The sequence below is a fragment of the Arachis hypogaea genome, chromosome 14 (genome assembly GCF_003086295.3).
Source record: "Arachis hypogaea cultivar Tifrunner chromosome 14, arahy.Tifrunner.gnm2.J5K5, whole genome shotgun sequence".
Classification (NCBI taxonomy): domain Eukaryota; kingdom Viridiplantae; phylum Streptophyta; class Magnoliopsida; order Fabales; family Fabaceae; genus Arachis; species Arachis hypogaea.
This window is the reverse complement of record NC_092049.1, coordinates 125,097,452-125,119,217: the sequence shown is the minus strand read 5'-3', so window position 1 is coordinate 125,119,217 and position 21,766 is coordinate 125,097,452. Positions and strand designations below refer to the sequence as shown.

General features: G+C 33.0%; 1 protein-coding gene across 10 annotated transcripts; it reads right to left on the bottom strand.

The window, feature by feature from the left end:
* Positions 1 to 4,012: 4,012 nt before the first annotated feature.
* Positions 4,013 to 20,689, bottom strand: LOC112743988 (disease resistance protein RGA2). Of its 10 annotated transcripts, none has more exons than XM_072214834.1 (9): positions 20,109 to 20,678; positions 17,229 to 17,321; positions 17,035 to 17,110; positions 16,803 to 16,907; positions 13,840 to 14,022; positions 11,956 to 12,439; positions 11,664 to 11,861; positions 4,456 to 7,978; positions 4,013 to 4,338 (listed from the first exon to the last, which is right to left on the bottom strand). In XM_072214834.1, the coding sequence occupies exons 7-8, from the start codon at positions 11,664 to 11,666 to the stop codon at positions 4,679 to 4,681; spliced, it is 3,303 nt and encodes a 1,100-aa protein (XP_072070935.1). In that variant the 5' UTR covers positions 11,667 to 11,861; positions 11,956 to 12,439; positions 13,840 to 14,022; positions 16,803 to 16,907; positions 17,035 to 17,110; positions 17,229 to 17,321; positions 20,109 to 20,678; the 3' UTR covers positions 4,013 to 4,338; positions 4,456 to 4,678. The 10 variants fall into 10 exon arrangements, with proteins under 10 accessions (XP_072070935.1, XP_072070936.1, XP_072070937.1 ...); XM_072214835.1 differs by having other exon boundaries at positions 4,462 to 7,978; XM_072214836.1 differs by lacking the exon at positions 17,229 to 17,321 and having other exon boundaries at positions 20,109 to 20,650.
* Positions 20,690 to 21,766: the final 1,077 nt, after the last annotated feature.

Sequence of the window (21,766 nt, the reverse complement as noted above, 5' to 3'; positions counted from 1 at the left end):
AGAGAAAAAGAATAGTTAGAATTTAGAATTTTTAAAATATATATATATATATATAATAGAAATATTTTAATTATTTTCTATAATAGAAATATTGTAACTTATTTTTTTATAAAAAATATTAATTTAGATCAATTCAAAATTTGATTTACTAATTTTTTAGTTAAACCAATTTATTTGGTCTAATTTTGACAAAAATACTACCGTTTAATCAATTACTTATGTTAAATTTTAGTTGTTAAAAAATATTTTTTTAAAAAAAGATAATATATGTGTTTATATGTGAGTGACTCCCTTGTTTAAATACATAACAAAAGACATTATATACCTTTTTTGATTTTATATTATGTTCCGTGGGTGATCTAAAACCGGATGGTTGAGCTTGAATGCGTGACCCAAATGTATAAAGAGGTGGTCTCTGACTTGGTTCGCGTCTGTGAGCTACTGTCCGAATTGTGTGTTTTGAGGAATGGGGGGTGATACCTACAAAGACACTCTGATGCCTAAGTCAGCAAGGGGCTAAGTAGGTTGTGAGTATTAAAACTTAAATTTACCTGAGGATGTCAGTGCATTTATAGATGGTGAGCCAATAACCACTGCTAAAATAGTTTCACTTTTGATGGTGGATAACCGTACATTTATCTTAAGGTTGTTAGGATATCTCTTCTAGAAGTTGATGTGAAATTTAAGGAGGCAGTTACTTATTTAAATAAGCCTCCTCTGCCAGCTTACATTGTATCCGATCTATTTAGGAAGGTCGGACGAATGGTGAAGGCCAACCCTTTAGATTAGGCCTTTTTATCTTAACTGGGTCTGACCATTGCATTGGACCAAGGTATGAACATATTAAAAATTGAAATATTTTTTTTCGATCAAATCTCATCTTATAATAAAAAAATATCTTCTTTGTGTCCTCTTGATTTTTTCAATCAAACCCCATCTAATTCAATATTTATCTTCTTCACTTTACGTTCTTACTCTTTTTTTTTTTTTAAATCTTTTTAACCCTTCATTTTCTTTACTAAACTTTCATACTCTTCCTTCATCTTCTTCACCCTTTCATCTTTTTTACTCTTGCTTCTCCAGTTAAGACACTAATAAGCATGTAAAGGACATAGATTTCAGGAACAACGAAGCCAAGGTAACATAGACGACAACCAAATAGTAGGAGGCTGTCATCGGTGACGGATCCAAAAAATTTTAATAGTGGGGGCGAAAAAAAAAATTATATATATATAATATAATAATTTTTATAATAAAAATATTATGTGTATATAAAAATTAGTTATCAAATTATTTATTAATCATTATGTATTCGTATATAAATATATGTATTGTTTAATTTATTTTTAATATATATTTTTTATTTCAATATATATACGCAGGTAGTTATTTTCGATGTAAATATAACATGATTAGTTTTTATAATATCTAATTTTACAAATTAAAACAGTAAAATAATCATTTATAAATAGGGTAAATTATATTTTTTGTCCTTAAAGTTTGACAAGTTTCAAACATATTCCTAAGTTTTATTTTGTTTCAATATATATACGCATTATTGTTATATTGGTCTTAAATCTTTTGAAAATTTAGCCTCCGAGGGTATATTTGATGCAAATCAAAAATTTTTGGGACAAAATTGTAACAAAATAAAATTTAGGGGTATTTTTAAAACTTTTGCCCATCTTCGGGGACAAAAAATATACTTTTTTTTTTTTTACTAAAGATAGGAGACTCAAACCCGCAATCTCTTAATTGAGTATGGAGAGACTATGCCATTTGAGCTATTACTCATTGGCGACAAAAAAATATACTTTACCCTTATAAATATCTGTCTTTTTATATAGGATAATGCTACATATTCATATTTTTTTGTTAACCAAGTTCAATCAAATTTGTCTAAGACAACAAAAATCTGTTATGACTAATATTATTTTAAGTTTTATTGTTTAACTTGGTTAGACTTAGTTCATAAAAAGACTTAGATGTGTAATATTTCTTTTACATATATATAAGTAAATACTTATTTAGAAATTTACTTCTTATACAATTAGAAGTCAATTCTTATTGAGATTCATAGTTGAAAAAGTTTTTTCAATTAATATAGTTATAGAAACAAAATTAAAACTAATATAAAAAAGATAAATAACACTCTTTCGAGTTGATTTCTAAGAAAAAACACAAATTTTATTTAAATTGAGAATTGATCATTCTAATAACATCTAATATAAAATTTTTAAATTAATTATGAAGTACCAAAAGTTGAGTAAAAAATTATCGTAGGGTCAAATTTAATAATTTAGTGGGGACAAATAAATATTATTATCATATACTATTCAAAAAAATTTCAAATCGTAGTGAGGGCGATTGCCCCCACACTCATATACATACATCCGTATGGACCGATAGTGATCCTTTTGGTTGTTGATGGCACTGCTGACATGGACAAAAATGTTATGTTTTTCCATTTAATACTTATTATTTGACTTGTTTGCTCCACTTTACAATGTTAAGCTTTCTATGTTAAAAAAAAAAACATACATCCGTCCCTGGCTGTCATAGCAACAAGATAAATATTAATTTTTTACATTTCTTTTTTTTTTTGTTGATACTAAAAAAGTAATTTTTTTGTGTTTAGAGTTTGTTGATTCTTGAATAGCGTTTGGGTTACTGAAAGTTTGGGTTATTGAAATTTTGGTTTAATTGATAACTAACTCTACAATAAGAAAAAGAAGAAAGAGAAGATCGAGAAAGGAGAAATGATACTAAATTGGACGAATTTTTTTTTTTTTTTGTTGATTGTGTAATTGCAGAATGAAAGAGAAGATGAAGCTAAGATTTTGATAAAGGAAGAACAAAATCTAGTATTTGCAAAATATATTAAGAATAAAGAAAGAAAAAAAATCATTAAAATCACCTCCAAATTTCGTGTTTTTATATATCCCAGTGAAAATTGACACAAAAATTTGATTAAAAAATATATATAAAGATGTATATTTTATTTTTATCTCTTAAACTAAATATATTACAAATGTAGTATTGTCTTTTGTCTCTGTCTCTATAATGCATTAAAACACATTCTTAGCAATTAGGAAAAGTAGTTGCTTAGCAATTAGGAATCAGGACACTCTTGCTTGAATGATATGTATAGTCTCTTCAGCTTCTTAATGTTTTATTTAGTTTCTACTTTTTACACGTGTTACTATTTGTTTTGGAAGACATATATAATATATTGTGGAATAAATTGTGTTCATAATAATGTTTAAGTGATTTTATCTCTTGACAGTATCAATGCCATGCTTTTTTCTAATTTCTATTCAATTTGGTGAAGTATTACACATCATATATTCATAGTCACATAGAAACAGACTAAATAAGAACCTTTTTGTCTTTTGCATCGGTGGGATAAAATAACTGTTTGAACTTAATCAAGCAGACTATACCAAACCAAGTCTGGAAAAGAGAAAAAGGAAAGGAAAGAAAAGAAACCTGTTTTGTGCAACTCTTTCTAAGAAGTAAGAACCTTTGTTCTGCACTGAAAGGTATGCACAGGGACACAGCTAGAAGAGCAAATAACGGATGGATTTAAGAATGTTCTCCCTAGTTCTAAAACTGGGAGCTATATTACGAATCTTGGTTTCTATTTTATTCATTGTGTGATTAGGGATTTATGGTGTTGCAAAATGACAACTCTATCCTGTGTCAATAAGCGTCTAGAACTGATGTTGATGCGTCAGTGTTGATGAGTGGAAGAAACGTGACTGTGGTTTCACTAAACTGAACGATTTGAGAGTATGGTGTATGTTGCACTTGCTACCTTGTTTCGGGTTCTGCACGTTATGTTATTCTCTACACACTATAGAATAATTATTAATACATAGTTCTTGAAAGTAATTATGCTGACTCATGTCAATTGTGGATCAGAGTACATTTGATAATTTCCGTATCCTTGTTATTCCACTAAATAAATAATCTGCACGAACCTTAATTGATTAAAAGGAATCATTAGGACTTAGGAGTGAACCATCACAAAAAGAGACGGCAGTTTTTTTTATAATTGAAGAATGCAGGTATACAAAATGAGTGATCCAACTAAATTTACGCATAGATTTATAAGTAGCCCGAACATGGTAATGTTACATACTTTCAAGGATCATAACGTATAAAATGTAAAGAAATGTATCTCAGAAGCTTTTCTTTGGATAATAAAACGAAGGTTGCTGTCCTTCTTTATTTAACCTTTAATACAAACACATGACATCAAAGGTAGACACCAAATCTTTATCTTACCCAGAAGACTCATCTAGTTCCATCTGATTCTCACCAATAGCTGGATTCCTGATCACAGTGAAAGTTTGATCCAAAGAGTATAAGTAGCACAAAAATTATGGCTCGGTAACATTAATTAGTAACTCAGTAAAGTTTAGAAGGAGCAAAGAAAATGATAGATTATACCTACACCTGAATGAAGATTGAAATTCAGGTTGATTTGGAATACCCAACCAATGCCCGAGGTGTAATACTTGTATGAACAAAGACTGAAGGAAGAAGTAGCAGAACTGCATAGCTATACCAATCTTTTAGAGGGAGAGAGAAATTATTAGAGGCTTAGGGCAAGTCTTTTGTCAAGTACCCAAGAGACCGGTTAGCCGAACTAGTTCGGACTTGATTGATGTTATTACTCAAAGACTTCAGAAGTGCCAGCCACGTAGATATCTTTGATGTGCCTGATCTGTGGCCAGTCATCACCGGTTCCTTCTTGGCACCTTGGCAACAACAATGGGCAGCTCCGAATCACTAACTTGTTTAGTGATTTGAGTTGGGACATTGTTTTGGGAAGCGAATGTAAGTTGTGGCAATTTTCAATGTGAAGAATATTAAGGGATTTGAGATTGCCTATTTCCTCTGTCAAAGTTTCTAACTCAGGACAACCGTTGATCCATAGAGCAGCTAGAGATGTAAGATGTTTGATTCCTGATGGAAGAGATTTCAGCTTAGCAACTTCCTGTATTGTCAGATGCCGGAGCATTTTGAGACCACCCCATTCCTCACTAGGTAAGTCCACTCCTGTACAGTTTGTGATGGTCATGGTGTTAAGTGAGCGAAGATGGCTGAAACTTTTGACCACTGACATTTTCTCACTGATCCAAAGATATTGGAGTGAGAGAAAGTTTTCTAGCCAGTTATTCGGTAGATAAGACTCTTCCTCTACGTTGTTAATTTTTAACCGCATCAATCTGGAGAGGGGAGGAGCAGGATTTGAAGTTGACCTATAATTTATGGTGTCCAACAACGTTCTCATGCTGGAACCCTCCAAAATCAGCCTCACGTCAAGATTGGGATACAATGGCATAGAACTTAGTTTTGGACAGTATTTGACATCCAAAATTGACAACGAGCTAAATAATATGGCATTGTTGTGAGCGGTTTCACTAGGCCTCCACCAACTTGTGAGCTCTGGGCAATCTGATATCGACAAATAATCTAGCATGCATAACCCCAGTTCTGTGCTTCCTTTGGTTCCATCTGTTATGTATTTCAAAGAGTCCAACCTCTCAAGTCTGAGAACTTTAAGATTAGGGAATCCGTTCAATGCAGGGAGAGATGTGCACATGGAGCAGTTGTTCAAAGTAAAGCTAACAAGATTTTTGAGGGACGAGAGCCAAGTTGAAAATGCTGTACCTCTATATCCCTTTATAGATAATCCTTGAAGATTTGGATGTGGCTCAAGACGATCCAGCAGTGATTTTTCATTGTCTTTCTTATTGTTATCATCATCATGACTCCATTTCAGACTGATGTCCCAAAGATGCTCTTTGTCTTTCAAATAGGCACGCCCAACATGCCGTGGTTCCTCAAATTTCAAGCGCTCCAAGTGTAGAATTTCCAAACCCCCTCTTAAGTTTTTAAGATTCATCAATTCTGCAAAACCTTGCAATTGCTTGTGCTTGCAATTATTGTTGCTGACTGTGAAATGGGACAATCTCTCAAGCTTTGTTAGCTTCCCCAATGTTGACGGCATGTGTGCCAGATGCAGGCACCCCTCTAGCTCCAGATGCTTGAGATTCACTAGATGCTGTACCTCATCAGGCAACTTTTTGAGTTGATGGCAATGGGACAGTTTTAATGTCTGTAAGCGCTTTAGCTTTCCAATGGAAGCGGGAAGTTTGTCCATGTTATTATGAGATAGGTTGAGGTATCTTAAGAGCTTTAACTCTCCAATTGAACTAGGCAGCATCCTCATGCCTAAATCTGCTAGGCCCAACACATGCAAACTCTCGAACGCACGGAAAATCGCATCACATGCAGACAGGCTTAATGTGACATCATGTGGAATTCGTGAGGACCAGTCGTTGTTACCTGGTAGGGGGAAGAGAATGGTACGCAAATGTTTCTTAGTTTTATTGAGGGATTCGGGAATCCCATTTGAAAAATCAAAGTCTTGAGTTAAAAACACTCGACGGACAGTTTGCATGACACTCTCGCCACGGTCATCCATGTAGCAGCGGCCCTCGCCGGCTACGAATCTTGACAGATCAAGCAATAGCGGGTTATACATGCCGCAATCTGTAATGCTGCCAAATTGGTCTTCTCTAACGGAAAGGATTGATCTGCGACAGAATTCTTTTATAATGCTAATTCCCAATTCTTCTGGTTGAGAAGAAGAATTGAATGGGCCCAAAAATCCCTCTGCCATCCAAAGCTGAACTAGTGTCTCAACCTTGACTGCTTGACCTGCCTTAGGGAATATAAATGGTAAATAAGCAAAGCATTGTTTCAGATGCCAGGAGGGGAGCTCATCGTAGTACATCGTCTTCATCTCCTGCATGAATATCCGCTCCAAATTCTTTATGTCTGCTTCAGAAATTGCTTCACGAGTCTTCAACATTGTTGCCAATTTTGTTATTGCTGCAGGGACTCCCCGGCACTTTTTAATCAACTTCTTTTGGGCATCACTGGTCTTTGATTCACTTGAAACTCCTCCTATAACTTTCTCAAATAAAGCCCAAAAATTTTCCTCTCCCAGAATGTCTAGTCTCAAAGTATATCGGACCAGCTTGGGGGGCCCTAAACTATTCTGCGTGGTTACAAGGATTACACCACCAGATGAGCCAGGAACCTCCCTCAGTTCTCTACGCAAACTGAGCAGTTCTTCATGGTTCTCGCTTCGTAAATCATCCAGCACTAGAAGGAATCTACTTCTTCTCGTGGCTTCTTCAGGATTAAGATCTTCAATTTTCTTCATTCCCTTCCCCTCTATCTCTAGTTCACGAATCATTTCTTTCTTGACAGACTCAACATAAGAGTTGCCATGGATACCACTAATCCATATCACCGAAAATTTTGTTGTCACTCTAATATCACAGCAAACTAATTCAGCAAGTGCTGTTTTCCCGATCCCTTTCATCCCCACAATCCTAAGCACCGAAACAACACCTTCAACTGTTGTCAAAGACAAAATCCTATTTATGATTTCTTCGTTTTCGTTTTCTCTTCCGGCAATCTTTCTTTCTCCTTCTTCCACAACCGTCTTTGTCAACATGCTTCTTTTGTATATCTCCATTGGGGTCACATAAACTACAATGGGTTGTAGCCACTTTTCGACTTTCTGCAGATTGTGAAGTAGGCCACAAGATGCAAGGTGACATGAAGAAAAACATATGTTGCGCTTCTTTGGAAGTGGAGTAGCGTCAGCAGGAATGCCATGATCGTCCAGCAAGTCCCGCAAATCGGTGAGCGCATCCATAACATCATTTAGCCAATTGGGTGTAAGAAGGAGTGCAGGACCATCACTTCGTTCTGCCTCCATTTTGATGGGTAAGAGATGGCGTATGATACTATCTTTTATTTTGGTTATCTTCTTCCCAAAAGCATCTAGACATCTCATTCTTTCCATTAGTGTAGTGATGATATGCGGAACAACTTCAACCATCGTGCTCCCAGTAGGATTTGAATGTAGAATGAAATCCTCTCCTGCCTGTACGCAGAATAAGTAGAAGCAAGGTTAAAGCGTGTTGAAATTACGGTCGACAAGTAAATGAAATGATATACAACTATGCTGTGTACAGTCTACACTGTATCAGCCATATAAAAAAAAGGCGTTTGTTACGCTACGATGATAAATTTATACGTATCCATATATTTAAAATATGGACAAGTAATAACAAGGCATATGGAATTTATTTTTCACATCAGCATTTAATTTTTTTTTAAATATATATTATATCACAACTTTTACTAATACACCCTTTTAATTAAATAAAAATAAAAAAATATTTTTTATTTAATTTTATAAAAAATCTTAAGCATCCTTATTTTATTTGATTAGACAAAAATACCCTTCTAAATTAGTTAAATTTTAGAATTCAATTAATCCTAATTTTATAGTTTCAAATAATTTAAACAACAAAACAAAAACATAAAAAAAAAACTAAAAATCAATCGTTCTTTATCTTCTCTAATTTCCCTAATCATTCATCCCCTCCCTCTGAAGCAAAGCAAAATATATCAAAAACATAAAAAAATCAATCGTTCTTCATCTTCTCCAATTTTCCTAATCATTCATATCCCCTTTTAAAGCAAAACATTGAAAATCCTAAACCAAAAAGACAAAACCCTAGTAAAACATTAAGGCTTTGAAACACTGTAATACGATGTTGGACATCCAATTTTCTCTCCTTTACTACCTTTACCTTTAATAAAAATAAAAAATAAAATAATAATCTAACGGCGTAGGCTTAGGTCGTTGGGACTGTACCACTCATAATTGACTTGTCTTTCACTTATTATAGCAGAAGAGGGAGGTAAATGGGTTAGGACATGCTACTCCATAGAGTAAACAGACACTAAAGTTTGGGATTAATTGAGATAATTCATACATATTACCTGGTCTTAAGAAATAAAAGTGAAGTATGAAGTCATGAATAGTAACGAATAAAGTAACTTAAAACGACCTTTCATACAACAATCACAATCATAAAAGCAAAATTAGGGCTACGATTTTACCGTTTTGGTTTGGGACTTTTAATGATTTGCTTTAGAAGGGGGCAAGAAGGGGGCAAAAATGATTAGGGAAATTGGAGAAGATGAAGAACGATTGATTTTTTATTTTTTTGATATGTTTTGCTTTGTTTCAGAGAGAGGGGACGAATGATTAGAGAAATTGGAAAAAATAAAGAACGATTGATTTTTAGTTTTTTTTTTATGTTTTTATTTTGTTGTTTAAATTATTTGAAACTATAAAATTAGAATTAATTGAATTCTAAAATTTGATTAATTTAAAAGGGTATTTTTGTCTAATCAAATAAAGTAAGGATGTTTAAGACTTTTTATAAAATTAAATAAAAAATATTTTTTATTTTTATTTAATTAAAAGGATGTATTAGTAAAAGTAGTGATATAATATATATCTTAAAAAGAAAAAATCAAATGCTGATGTGGAAAATAAATTCCACGTGCCTTATTATTACTTGTCCATATTTTAAATGTATCTATACGTATGAATTTATTATCGTACCATAGCAAACACCTTAAAAAAAATAGTTATTAATATAAAATATACATTAAAATACAAAATATACGTTAAAAATGAGTTAAATTTTTGTATATAAATAACATTTTTGAATAACATATTAAGAATTTAATTTTAGTACACTGTTAGTTTAAAATAATTTTACACGTGTATTTAATAATGTAACATTACATCAATAAAATATCTTTTTTATTGAAAAAAATATTTTTTTTATTTTTTAGTGTATTTGACAAATTGTTAATAGTAAAAATAAAATTACTACAAAAATAAAAAAATTCCCTAAAAAATATCTTTTTTTACATAATATATAAACAAATACTTTTATATTATTGTACTCAAATATAATTGATAGATGAAAAGATATTTTTGTATGAGATATCCAAATATAGAATTAATTTTAATATTTTTAAAAATACTAAAAAATTCAAAAAAATATATTTTTTAGAAACTCACCCAAACAAGCTTAACAATAAGGGTCCCTTTGGAAAGTTTTAAAAGTAACTTTTTTGAACTTTTGATTTATGAAAACTTGAAAAGTAGTAGTATTAATGTCTGGTGCAATTTTTAAAACCAAATTGCAGCTTTCGAAGAAGCCATTTAAGAGCTTATAGAGAAGTAAAAAAAAAAGAGTAAAGGACAAATAGGTCCCTGACCTTTTTTTTTGCGGACATTTTAGTCCTCAAGGAAGGAAAAATACATTCAAGTCCCTCACCTTCGAAAAATGTGGACATTTCAACCCTTCCGTTGAATTTAGGCGGTTGGACTGGACGGAAAAGTCTGACCTGGTCTTTACGGAGCCCACGTGGCGCCGTTATGGATTCCACGTGGCAATGAGCTTTACGAAACAGGACATATAAGTCCCTGGAGACGAAAACGACGCCGTTTCGTTACCTCCCCTCCAAACACAGTTGAATCCCCGTATACAATACCCAGAAGACCCATGCTTGAGTGAGAGAATTACTGAAAACCCTAAGCCAAAGACGATCAAACTTCTTTCTCTCTGTTTCTCCCTCCAAAAAATACAACACGTAGAAGAGCAATAGGTGCGGGGTTGAAGTTGGTGCCAGAAGCTGAGAAGAAGCTTGCTCTGAGGTCGTGGTTGCTCTCTTCGGAAGAAGGTAAGATTGCGATGCTTAGCTAGGAAGGCAACGTGTGTGCATGTTTATAGTGTAAGATAAAATATGAAAAAGGGGTGTATAGCATCCTGTGTAGGATTAGGGGGAGGGATTGTGTTAGGGCAATGTGGTTTCGTTCATATCTTGTGTTTATGTATTTTTTATTTTAATCCTAGTTCTACACGGGTTAATTTTAGATGGTTGACGTGTTTGTGATGCTGGTCTTTCACCATGGAGGGAACTTTGTCAGAGGAATTGATGAAAAAATGGTTTATCAGAATGGAAAGGAAGAGAGGTTCCCTGAGATGGACCTAGACTTTGTTAATTTCGGAGACCTGGTGACATTATTTAAGGGCTTGGGGTACCAGTCATAGAAGGCAGTATGCTGGTATGATCCAACAAGCATTGACATTGAATCCGGAATGAACATATTGACTGGGGATGCAGGGATCAACGCAATGCAAGAGAACTTAATGAAGAACCCAGGGCTAAGTGAGTTCCATATGTACTTTGATCACCCTGTTGATGATCCGGAGGTTGTTGAGAATGCTGCCCAGGACAGAGATACTGCAGGGGAGGTGGATGAAACTACAGAGAAACTGAATGCATCCTCTTCATCTGATGACGAGTACGAGAGCACGGAAGACATGTTGTATAAACCTCCACCGGTTGGAATTGAAAGTGATAGTACTGACAGTAATGGTGGGGTTACTGCTGGCAAGAAGAAAAGATGTGTCAAGGGTAAGAAGAAGGTAGTTACTCCAAAGAAGCAAGGGAAGAGGAAGAGACAATTTGGCACAAGGGTTAATGAAAGAGGAGAAGGCCGTGGGAATGGGGATGCTGCACGTGGTGAAGCTGGGGATCAGGTGCCTGATGTCCAGCCCGATAATGCAGTGGGGGGTGGTTTTTATGTTAGTGAGGTCCCATCAATGGGGGGTGGATTTTATGTCCAGCCCGATCAATTCTTACAACTTAGAACAGCAAAACTCAACACAATGACAATAACACAAATATACCATTTTGTTGGATTTTTTTCATCTTTAGAGCTACTATCCTCTTCTCCAAGCATGTGATCCTCATTTTCATGTCCTGCTCCCCGTGATAATCTTCAACATCCACAAATTCCTTCTCTCCTATATACTTTGTTTCTATCAATCCAAGTCTAGCAACATGCTCATCAAGCCACAAAAAAATTTGCGATACGGTTGTCTTACCTGCAGAATATCAATCCACATAAGTCAAAAACAAAAATCTGGTAACCCTAACACATCTTCAACTATTCCACGTGCACACAGTTGGTTACCATACCTTGTAAAAGGGACAGCCCAGAAACAATCTGTCCGGATTGCTTCGCGTCTTCAACATGAAAAGGATTGCGTTTTCTCCACAGAAGCACTTTGGTGAGACGCCATCTTTCCTGTTAGGATGCCGAACTGACCTCCACTTCTTCTCCAGCTTGATGATACTCCTTCAGATGCCATGGAAGGAAGAATTTCCTTTCTTCCTTCACTACCCACAACACCCACTTCGCTGTTTCTGTGTAGACGAGGGATTAGGGCAGAAAATTTTGAAAGATTGGGGGAGGTAACGAAACGGCGTCGTTTTCGTCTCCGGGGACTTATATGTCCTGTTTCGAAAAGCTCACTGCCACATGGGCTCCATAACGGTTAGGTCAGCGCCACCTCTGCCAGGTCAGACTTTTCCGTCCAATCCAACCGCCTGAATTCAACGGAAGGGTTGAAATGTCCACCTTTTTCGAGGGTACTTGAATGTATTTTCCCTTCCTTGAGGACTAAAATGTCCACGAAAAAAAATGTCAGGGACCTATTTATCCTTTATTCTAAAAAAATGACTTCTCTCATAATAAAGTTTTTTTTTTTTATCACATTTCTTTTAAAATAAGTACTTTTAGAACTAAAAACTCAAATACAAAATAACTTATTTATAAGCTACTTTTAATATAGTCATTTATTGTTTAAACTATTTTTTCAAAAGGAGTTTAATTAAGCTATTTACCCAAATTGGACCTAACTATGGGTTTGGATTGGCTTTTTTGAGTATAAAATGTATTGTTTTTTTCAAAATTAAAATACTTTTATTCAAGGTAAAAACTTACTGACATTATCTTTATATGAAATTGTTAGTTAAGAACTATTACATTATTTGATATGTTTGACTAAATTATTATTTAATAACTCTCAACTATCAATTTCATAAGAAAATAAATATATGTGAGATTTCATCTTTATTTAATTTTAAACCTATTTGAATACAACTTTAAAAAAAATAATTTTATTTTAAAAAATAAATTATTTATTTTTTCTAAAAAATAATAATATTTATTTTTAAAGAAATAGAAATAAAATATGTTTTAATATTTGAAATTTTTTTTTATAATTTTTTCTTTTAAAAGAAGATTTTTTTTTAAATAAATAAATATTTTTTTAAGAATCAATCCCAACTGACCCTAGTAAACTTATAGAACCGAGGGTTAATAACTTTGTATTTTTAACTTTTGAGTGAACCATATTGTTTTGATTAGATTAGACGTTTTTTTTTTTTAACCGAGCTTTTTACTTAGAAAAGAGGAGTGTTAGGAGACACCAATTTTTGTGTTTTGTAACCATCAATTAGCCATCAATAATGTTTTCAATGGTGTGAGATTACATTCAATAGTGGAAGATCACTCACTTTTCTTTTGATGGTTAAATGATGGCCACAAAATACAAAAGTTGCTGACCCCTATACTTTCTCCTTAGAAAAAATTGATGTTAGTTGATGGGTTAATTGTAGATGCCAAAACCACGCGGTAAATATTTTAAGTGGCTTCATGAGATCATTGAAGAGCATTTTGATTCGAAATCAAGGAATGTTGATGTGTGTGTAGAGACTGGGATGTAAGGCAGATTATCATATTTGGAAGAGAAAATCAAGGAATTGGAGTTGATGCTGGAAAAAAGAAGCCCAATGCAAAACCAGAAAGAGATTCTTGGACTTTGGGTGTGAGTTGCTGGGATTGATGTTAATTGTATTTGTTATGTTTTAATGATATAAGCTATCTGGGTTATAGGATAGGGTTGAAGATTTGTTTTTGTTTTGAAAGTGTAGTTCTTAGAGTAAGAAACTGTGTTATGTAAGTGATGAAATATATAATCTCTAATTAGATTAACAAAATGTTTTACTTCCACATACCTGCTCATCAATCATATGTTCCACGTATCTTTTTGCTACCTTCTTCTTTTGAGTCCTAGGAGACACACTAACAACTTCCTTTGATGTCACATTCCTCTCTTTTGGAGTCACACTCTTCTTTGTTGGAGGCAAAATCTCACAATTACTATTATCATCATATTGAAAACCTGATGGGGAAGACATCTGCACCAAAATAAACGTAAAATAATTAAACTAAACTCTATAACTCAAATTTTTTTTTGAAACTATTAACTCACAATACATCACTCTTATGGAAATACAACATATAATGAAATTAAAGAGAGAGGAGAACCATAAGGCAGGACCACAAGCAAGACACGCGTAGACAAATGCTAGAAAATCAAAGTTGTGAGAATCCAATCAGTCAATGAATCAATCATTCAAAAGTTCAATAACCATGGTTAAATCGTAATCGAACTGTACAATTAATATATAACAAAATTATTTAAAATATATTTTTATAAATAAAAGTCATCCATCATCTACTGAATTAAAATAAAATTTTTCAAGAAGCTAATAAAAATAAAAATAGAAGTTCAATTACATAATGACAAAAGACTGGTTTTTAGTCAAAGAAATATATATTCTTGAGAGTTGTGTATGAGTCACCAAAAAAAAAATAACACCGGAGACACCGGAAACATAGCCAATTTTAAACAAATGAATACTACAATAAATTCTATAATTATTTTTATGTGAAAAAAAATTGTTATTAGATGATAAATTATAAAATTTAATTTTGGTACATTTTAAAAGTGTTATTTTTATTTAAATTATAACTAATAGAGGTCCATTTGTATAGATGTCGTTCAAACACATTTTATTCGTCATCGCTGTGGTCGTCCTTAGGATTAGATGGATAGTCTTCACTACCGATGAAGTTGTCTTCATTTTTTTTATGTTAATTCTATCTAGTTTGCCTCTGCCCATCTTATGTAGGCTTTTCTGATGGATAATCAACCTATACGCATAGCTGTTTTGTTATTCTCTGAATGGTCTTCAACAGAAAGATTTCATAATCCTTGTCATTCTAACGATGATAATGAAGAACAGCCTTTAAGTTTGGCATAACCCCACCGAGCCTTAGGGATGGGAAAAACTCCCGGCGGGACGGGTATTCACCAAAATTTATCTATTCGAGGGCAGATATGGAGACAGTTTTGTACCCATAGAAGATGGAGACAGGGGTTGAAATAATAAATGGGACGAGGACGAGGATAGAGGTCCCGCCTCTTAGGACCAGTATAATTTCTGTTACGTAAAAAGACTAAAATACCCTCTCTTTTATATATATATATATATATATATATATATATATATATGAGAAGTTGAGAACCAGTAAGCCAAGAACCCTAACTGTCACCAACTTCTCTCCTCTAGGTCCTTTCACCAGTCACCACAGCCGTCTACCACCTCCTACCCCCCTCCTCACTGTCAACGCCAAGCTCCTCTCCTCTCACTTTCGAGGTCACCCTTCAGTCCCTCACCGCAGCAACATCACGCGCCTGACTCAAGTGAGGCAGCAGCGTCACGTCGTCGTCACCTGAGTCCTATCCCGTGGAGAGAGGGAGTTTGCTAATTTTAGAAGAAAAAAATTATTTTTATTGTAATGAAAAATATTTAATGATACATTTTGATTTGTCAAGTTATTAATATAAAATATAAATTATAAATTATATATAGAGTGAAAATGATAGAGAGAAATTGAAAAAAGGAGAGAGGTAGATAAGAGAATGTACAAAGAGAGTTTATTAATTTGAGAGAAAAATATTTTCTCTCAATTTTAATAAAGAAAGTGTTATATATGTGACATATTTTGGTTATTAAATTAGTTATTATATATAATATAGCTATATTTTTATTTTAATTTCAATATTTTAATTTTAATTTAATTTAAATATAACTAGAGAATGTCATGTTGTATATTTTGATTTTAAAATTTGTAATTAGTCATTGATAATGATATATAAAAGAGATAGATTGAGTGAAGGAATGAGAGAGATAGAGAAGGAAGAAGGAAAAATGGGAGAACTCTTTAATTTTGGAGAGAAATATTTGATTTCAATTGCAATGAGGAAGTGACATGTGGCATATTTTGGTTGTAAAATTAATAATATATAATAGATAATATTTTTGAATAACATATATTAAGAATTTAATTTTGATGCACTGTTAGTGTAAAGTAATTTTACATGTGCATCTAATTACGTAACGTCAGATCAACAAAAATAACAACTTTTTATATTAATCACGTAAATGATCATCCAAAAAAACGGATGTGATTGCACCACTGTGTAAAATACTTTACACTGTCAGTGCATCAGCATTAAACTCCTATATTAATCTATTCTTTGAGTGTTATTAAGTTGATAGAAAAATATTTTTTTATTAAAAAAATATCTTTTTTACTTTTAGCGTGTTTGAAAGATTAGTAGTAATAAAGTAAGCACTAGAAAAATTTTAAAATTTTTTTTGAGAAGTTATAATTTATGTCATTTTTAAAAGATCTTTTTCCTAAAAAAAGATATTTTTTTACATAATAAATAAACAAATACTTTTATATTGTTGTATCCAAATATAATTGATAAATAAAAAAATTTTTTTGCATGGAATATCCAAATATAGAATGACTTTTACTCTTTTAAGAAATATTAAAAGAAAAACTCGAAGTTGATCTATCTTAGCTAATGTTGGTCATGCCATTGGACTTGTATCGATTTTCCCGAATACTTTGACGGTTGTATTTTCCTAAGTATGTTTTCATTAGATGTTTTAGTCTGGAGTTTTATTTCCTCAAGTGTTGTGTTTCCTTTCAATGGACCTATAACTCTTGTAAGATCTATGTTACATTATGTTCAAAGTCATGTAACTTTTTTAGTCGGGAGTTTTATTATCTCATCAAAGGGGGCATGATGACGAAGAATTCTTTTTGTATTGATCACCTTAAAGTATTTATCCACTTGGTGAAGTAGTTCTTCCCGTTTAGTGTTCGAGTCACTCAGAACGCACGATAAGAGGAGTTCTTTTCGGAAATACGCAATTTGTTCCTGAAAAATGCGACATCAAAGTAACAATTTAAAAAATGCTGTTCAAAATCTGATGTTTGTCACCAACTTTCGATGTCTCCAATAATTCAGATGATAATAATGCTCAAGGAAATCATAGTGTCCTAACCTGGTTGCAACCCTGCAATGAGGTGTTAGGTTTCCATTGCTGAAGGTACTTGTACACGAAGACTCCACAATCATCACTGTAAAGCAAATATACCAAGGTCAACATCATCTATGGCTAGTCTTTATACCACCAAAAAATATAAAAATATACAAAGCAAATGCGAAAGATTGCTTCAACATACGCTATTGGCTCACCTATTGTGTTGCTTAGGTACTTGGGCATAGATGGTGCGGAGTCCACTCATTACTGATGCAACAATGCTCAAAGTGCAATTCGGGTAGAGAAGTCTTTACAAAAAGAAAAAGTTAGTTCTTTTCATCAAATGGATAGAGGGGAAAATGGATGAAACTTGGAACTAAAGTTGGGATCAATGGTGCTGATTTAAATTAGTATAACAAAAGACAATGACCTCTAACAAAAAGAAAAAAAAGAAACAACAAGGACAACATACCAAACACTTCTCACATCCATGATTTTCTGTTGTAGCTACCATGGTTCTGAAAATCGGACCGAACTAGTTGGTTGAACCAGGAACCAGCAAGAAAAACGGTCCAATCCTCCTCCTAAAACCGTTAGATATAAAACCGTTCTAAAATCGTTGAACCGACTGAGAATTGGATGGTTAGACCGGACCAAAAACCGACCGGTTCTTAGAAACGACGCCGTTTTGCCATTTAGAACCAAAAAAAAAAAACACTCGCACTTCACCCCTTCCCCCAAACCCGTTTGTGCTAGCCCTAGCCCCAGTCACACTTCACATGATGTCTCCCTCTCCCTCCCCAGCCACAGCCCTAGCCCCCAACCCAAAAGCCTAACCTCTTCCACGGATCCGCCGCCGCCATCCGTCGGAGGCGCCTCCTCCTTCCCCCTATCCGAGACCGAAACCCCTAGCTCGGCACGTAGTCGCGTCGTCTTCTTGCTCGAGTTTGAGCTGCAAGCGGTGGTCTCGCCGTCGTCGTCCTTTTCGTCTCGCCGTCGCCGTCCTTCTCGTCTTGTCGGCGTTGTCTTTCTCTCATTCAAGGTTAATGGTTTGAACTCTGAAATTTCAAATTACTCAAATATGCAATTTCTGAAATTAGGGATTTGTGAATCTGAACTCTGAAGTTAGTGATTGATTTCTGATATGTTATTGATTCTGTTCTAATATGTGCTTTTGTTACTGATTCTGAAATTGAGTAATGGATTTGTTTCTGAAATTGAGTAATGGATTTGTTACTGATTCTGTTCTATGGTCTTATGGATGATTATTTGATTTCTAGCCATTCTATTGCTGTTTTTAATTTGGATTATGATTTATTGATTTTAGTTATGGATGGAAGTATTAATCAAGAAGCAGTTGCTGATAATGCCTGTTTGAGTAATAATTTGTCTGCCAATCCTCCTAATTCAAATGATTCTGCTAATCCTAATCCACCTAGTTCGAATAATAGTCTGTCACAAGATTCTTCTAATTTATGAATGTATTTGTTGATGGATCTGTAATTAACTAATTAACCAGGTTAGCGTTTTAGTGTTTTCTCTGTTTTCAAATTTATTGTTACTCTGTTTAGTGTTTTCTAATTGCTCGTTAGCTAGTGTTTTACACTTTTACTGGTTGTTGATGGCTCCTGATTTTTTTGTTCATATTTTCTAATGGATTTGATTTGTAGTTGCTGGTTTTGCTTTGATTTGTAGTTGTTGGCTCCTAATTATTGCTGGTTTTGCTGGCTTTGTTTGTTGCTGAATGTTGGTGGCAGAATTTAGATATTGTCATGTTGATAATTTTTTGATTTTTCAATGTGCTGTGGCTAGTCTTTAATTTTGTATCTGGTTATGGATACTTCTTTGTTTTGTAGTTGCTGGTTTTGCTTTGATTTGTAGTTGGTTTTGCTTTGATTTGTAGTTGCTAGCTCCTAATTATTGCTGGTTTTGCTTACTTTGTTTGTTGCTGAATGTTGGTGGCAGAATTTAGATATGGTCATGTTGATAATTTTTTGACTTTTCATTGTGTTGTGGCTGGTCTTTAATTTTGTTTTAATTAATAAAACTTTTATTAATTTCAGTTATGGATAATAGTATTAATCAAGAAGCAACTGCTGATAATAATGCATCTGTGAATAATAACTTGCCTGTCAATCCTCCTATTTCAAATGATGCTGCTAATCCTAATCCTAATCCACCGAAGCAAATTTGTAACAAGTTCTTGTGGATTTTGATGATTGATAAATCATGATATTGGGATTTAATATTTAGATATGTTTTTTTACTATTTAATTTTTGAGTTTGTATTTTGATAAGATCATATGGATTTGGTTGATGATATTTTATGTAGTGTGTTAAATTTCGAAGATATTTTAAGATTTATATTAGACTATAATTATATTTTAGGATGTTTATTTATAATTTATTTATTATTTTATTCTAAAACAGTTTTTTCGGTTGAACCACCAGTTGAACTGATTAAACCAATAAACCAGTGATTAAAACAATTCGATGACCGGTCCGATTCTCAGAACCTTGGTAACTACAATGTTCCTCTACATTTTCACTTCTCCATTATCCCTGTTGTACTACTCTGATTTTGGAAGAAGAAAGCAAGCACTACACTACTCTTACGCTCAGAAAATGTTGCTAAGGCACTCCTCTTAGCTCTAAGGCACTCCTCTTAGCTCCATTTAAAGGTCTGTTGCTGGCCAATGGGTTGCTGTATGCACAAGACGGGATTCGAACCCCGACACTTACTTAATCGAACGAGCGAGCTTACCGCTCGACTAACCCAATTTGATTGTATTTATACACAAATATATAATAACTGATTTTATGTGTAAGTCAAATCTATATATTTATTTATTAATTAAAATCCAACTCAAATACTAATTTAAATATATATATACTTATTAGTCTTTATTTTAATTTAAATTTTATTCCAATCTAGATATTAGTTTAAATATGAACCAAATTAAAAATAAGTCTAAACTATAATTTAATTCAAATTCATTTTTTTTACAAGAACTAAATAAATTAACAAAAATGCTAAATTAAATATCAAGTGCTATGATAGTTCTCTAGCTACGGTGCTTCTTGTGCATACGTACCTGAACTCTTTTCAACAGCGATTCACAGAAGGTTCGTGTGCCGTGCTATATTGCTACATCGAGTGATCGGTGGGAGTGAAACAACGAAGCCAAAGGGATGATCCTAATGTTGACGACTTCTTCGGTGATGACTTCCACTTTGAATCGGTTGACGTGAAATTAAAGGTGGGTTACGTTGTTGTATGAGAAATTTGCTAGAAAGAATGATATAGGATGAAAACTTCTCGATATGAACAGTAGAGGCGGCGTGGGTTTGCCGGGGATACATGAGGGAGGCCGGAAGGGTTTCAGGTAATCGACGATAGAGAGATGACTGACATTATAAGGATAGTGAGAGGCTTGCCTTGGTTGATTCAAGAAGGAGGGGATGGTAGTAAGTAGTGACTAGTGAGGAAGGAGGATTTCTCTAAGCTAAGGTTCTTTATGAGTACAGTCTAGGGTCTCCCCCAATGCTGTAAAAGTAAAACATCTGATTTGTAATATTTGGTGGCTAGAAAGAGTAGGAAATGAGAAGATCGGAAGATACGAATGAAAAGCAGGGCAAATGAATCAACTAAAGTGAAGAAGTATATGATCAGAACGATTGGGTACGAAATTATAGATATATTTTCAATGGGGGATGTTTCTGTAAAGATGCGTAAAACGTCTTTTTGTAAAAACGTTTACGTGTCGCATTATTATTGGACGTATTAATGAATTTATTATTTTTAAATTCTTTAACAAATTAGAATAAAACCCATTTATTTTATAACAATAACAATAAATCTAATATTTTTTAGGGATCTAATTATATTTTTTAATTTTTAGGGATTTAAATGTCTACAAAACAAAAAGTCAGGGATATATTTATCTTTTTATCAAATAATTTAAAGATATTCAATTTAGATTGTGTAATTCGATCGGATCAAACCGAATATAATAATTATAATGCAGACAATTGAGTTTATTATTGTTGCTATAATAAACCGATTTTGTTCTAATTTATTAAAAAATAAATTATTAACCAATTTAATAAAAATATCCAATAATAATATTACACATGTAAACGTCTTTAAAAAAAAATATTTTTAGTATCTTTATTAAAATGGTCTCCATTTACAATAGACATATGTAAACTCTCATCAATTTATTTATGAATTTTTAGAGTGAAAACTTATATATAAACTCTCATAATAAGTACATAATTTTTTTTAACTTATTTATTATCTAAATTTTATTTTTTCACCTAAGAAAATAAAATATAATATCTTATTTTTAAATTTTTTTAAATTTTTTTATTTTATTTATAAAATAAATAATAAAATATCATACTTTATCTTTTTAAATAAAAAATAAAATTAAAAAAATCTAAATCCAATCAAAAGCGACGCAGGACTTGGAATTTTAAAAGAGACGGGATTAGGAAAGCATAAATTAAAGACCAAGACTTGATTAAGAAATTATTCTTTTACTGACGAGTTCCATGACCATGACGCCATACGATTGGCAGCCAGAATATCAAAAAAAAAAAAGGGAAAAAAACCTGCAAGGAATATAATTAAATTGATAAAATGATTTTTTATCAAAAAAATGAGAAATATAATTTACTTATTATTTAACAATAATATTATTTGGTCCTACGTAATACAATGCATTACCCAAAGATTCCTAAATGACTC

Coding starts and splice junctions, on each gene's coding strand:
- LOC112743988 (XM_025793437.3), bottom strand. CDS start 17,278: ATGAGTGGACTCCGCACCATCTATGCCCAAGTACCTAAGCAACACAAT. Junction 17,111..17,228: donor GTACCTAAGCAACACAATAG/GTGAGCCAATAG, acceptor TTTGCTTTACAG/TGATGATTGTGGAGTCTTCG. Junction 7,979..13,839: donor AACATATGATTGATGAGCAG/GTATGTGGAAGT, acceptor TTCTGCGTACAG/GCAGGAGAGGATTTCATTCT.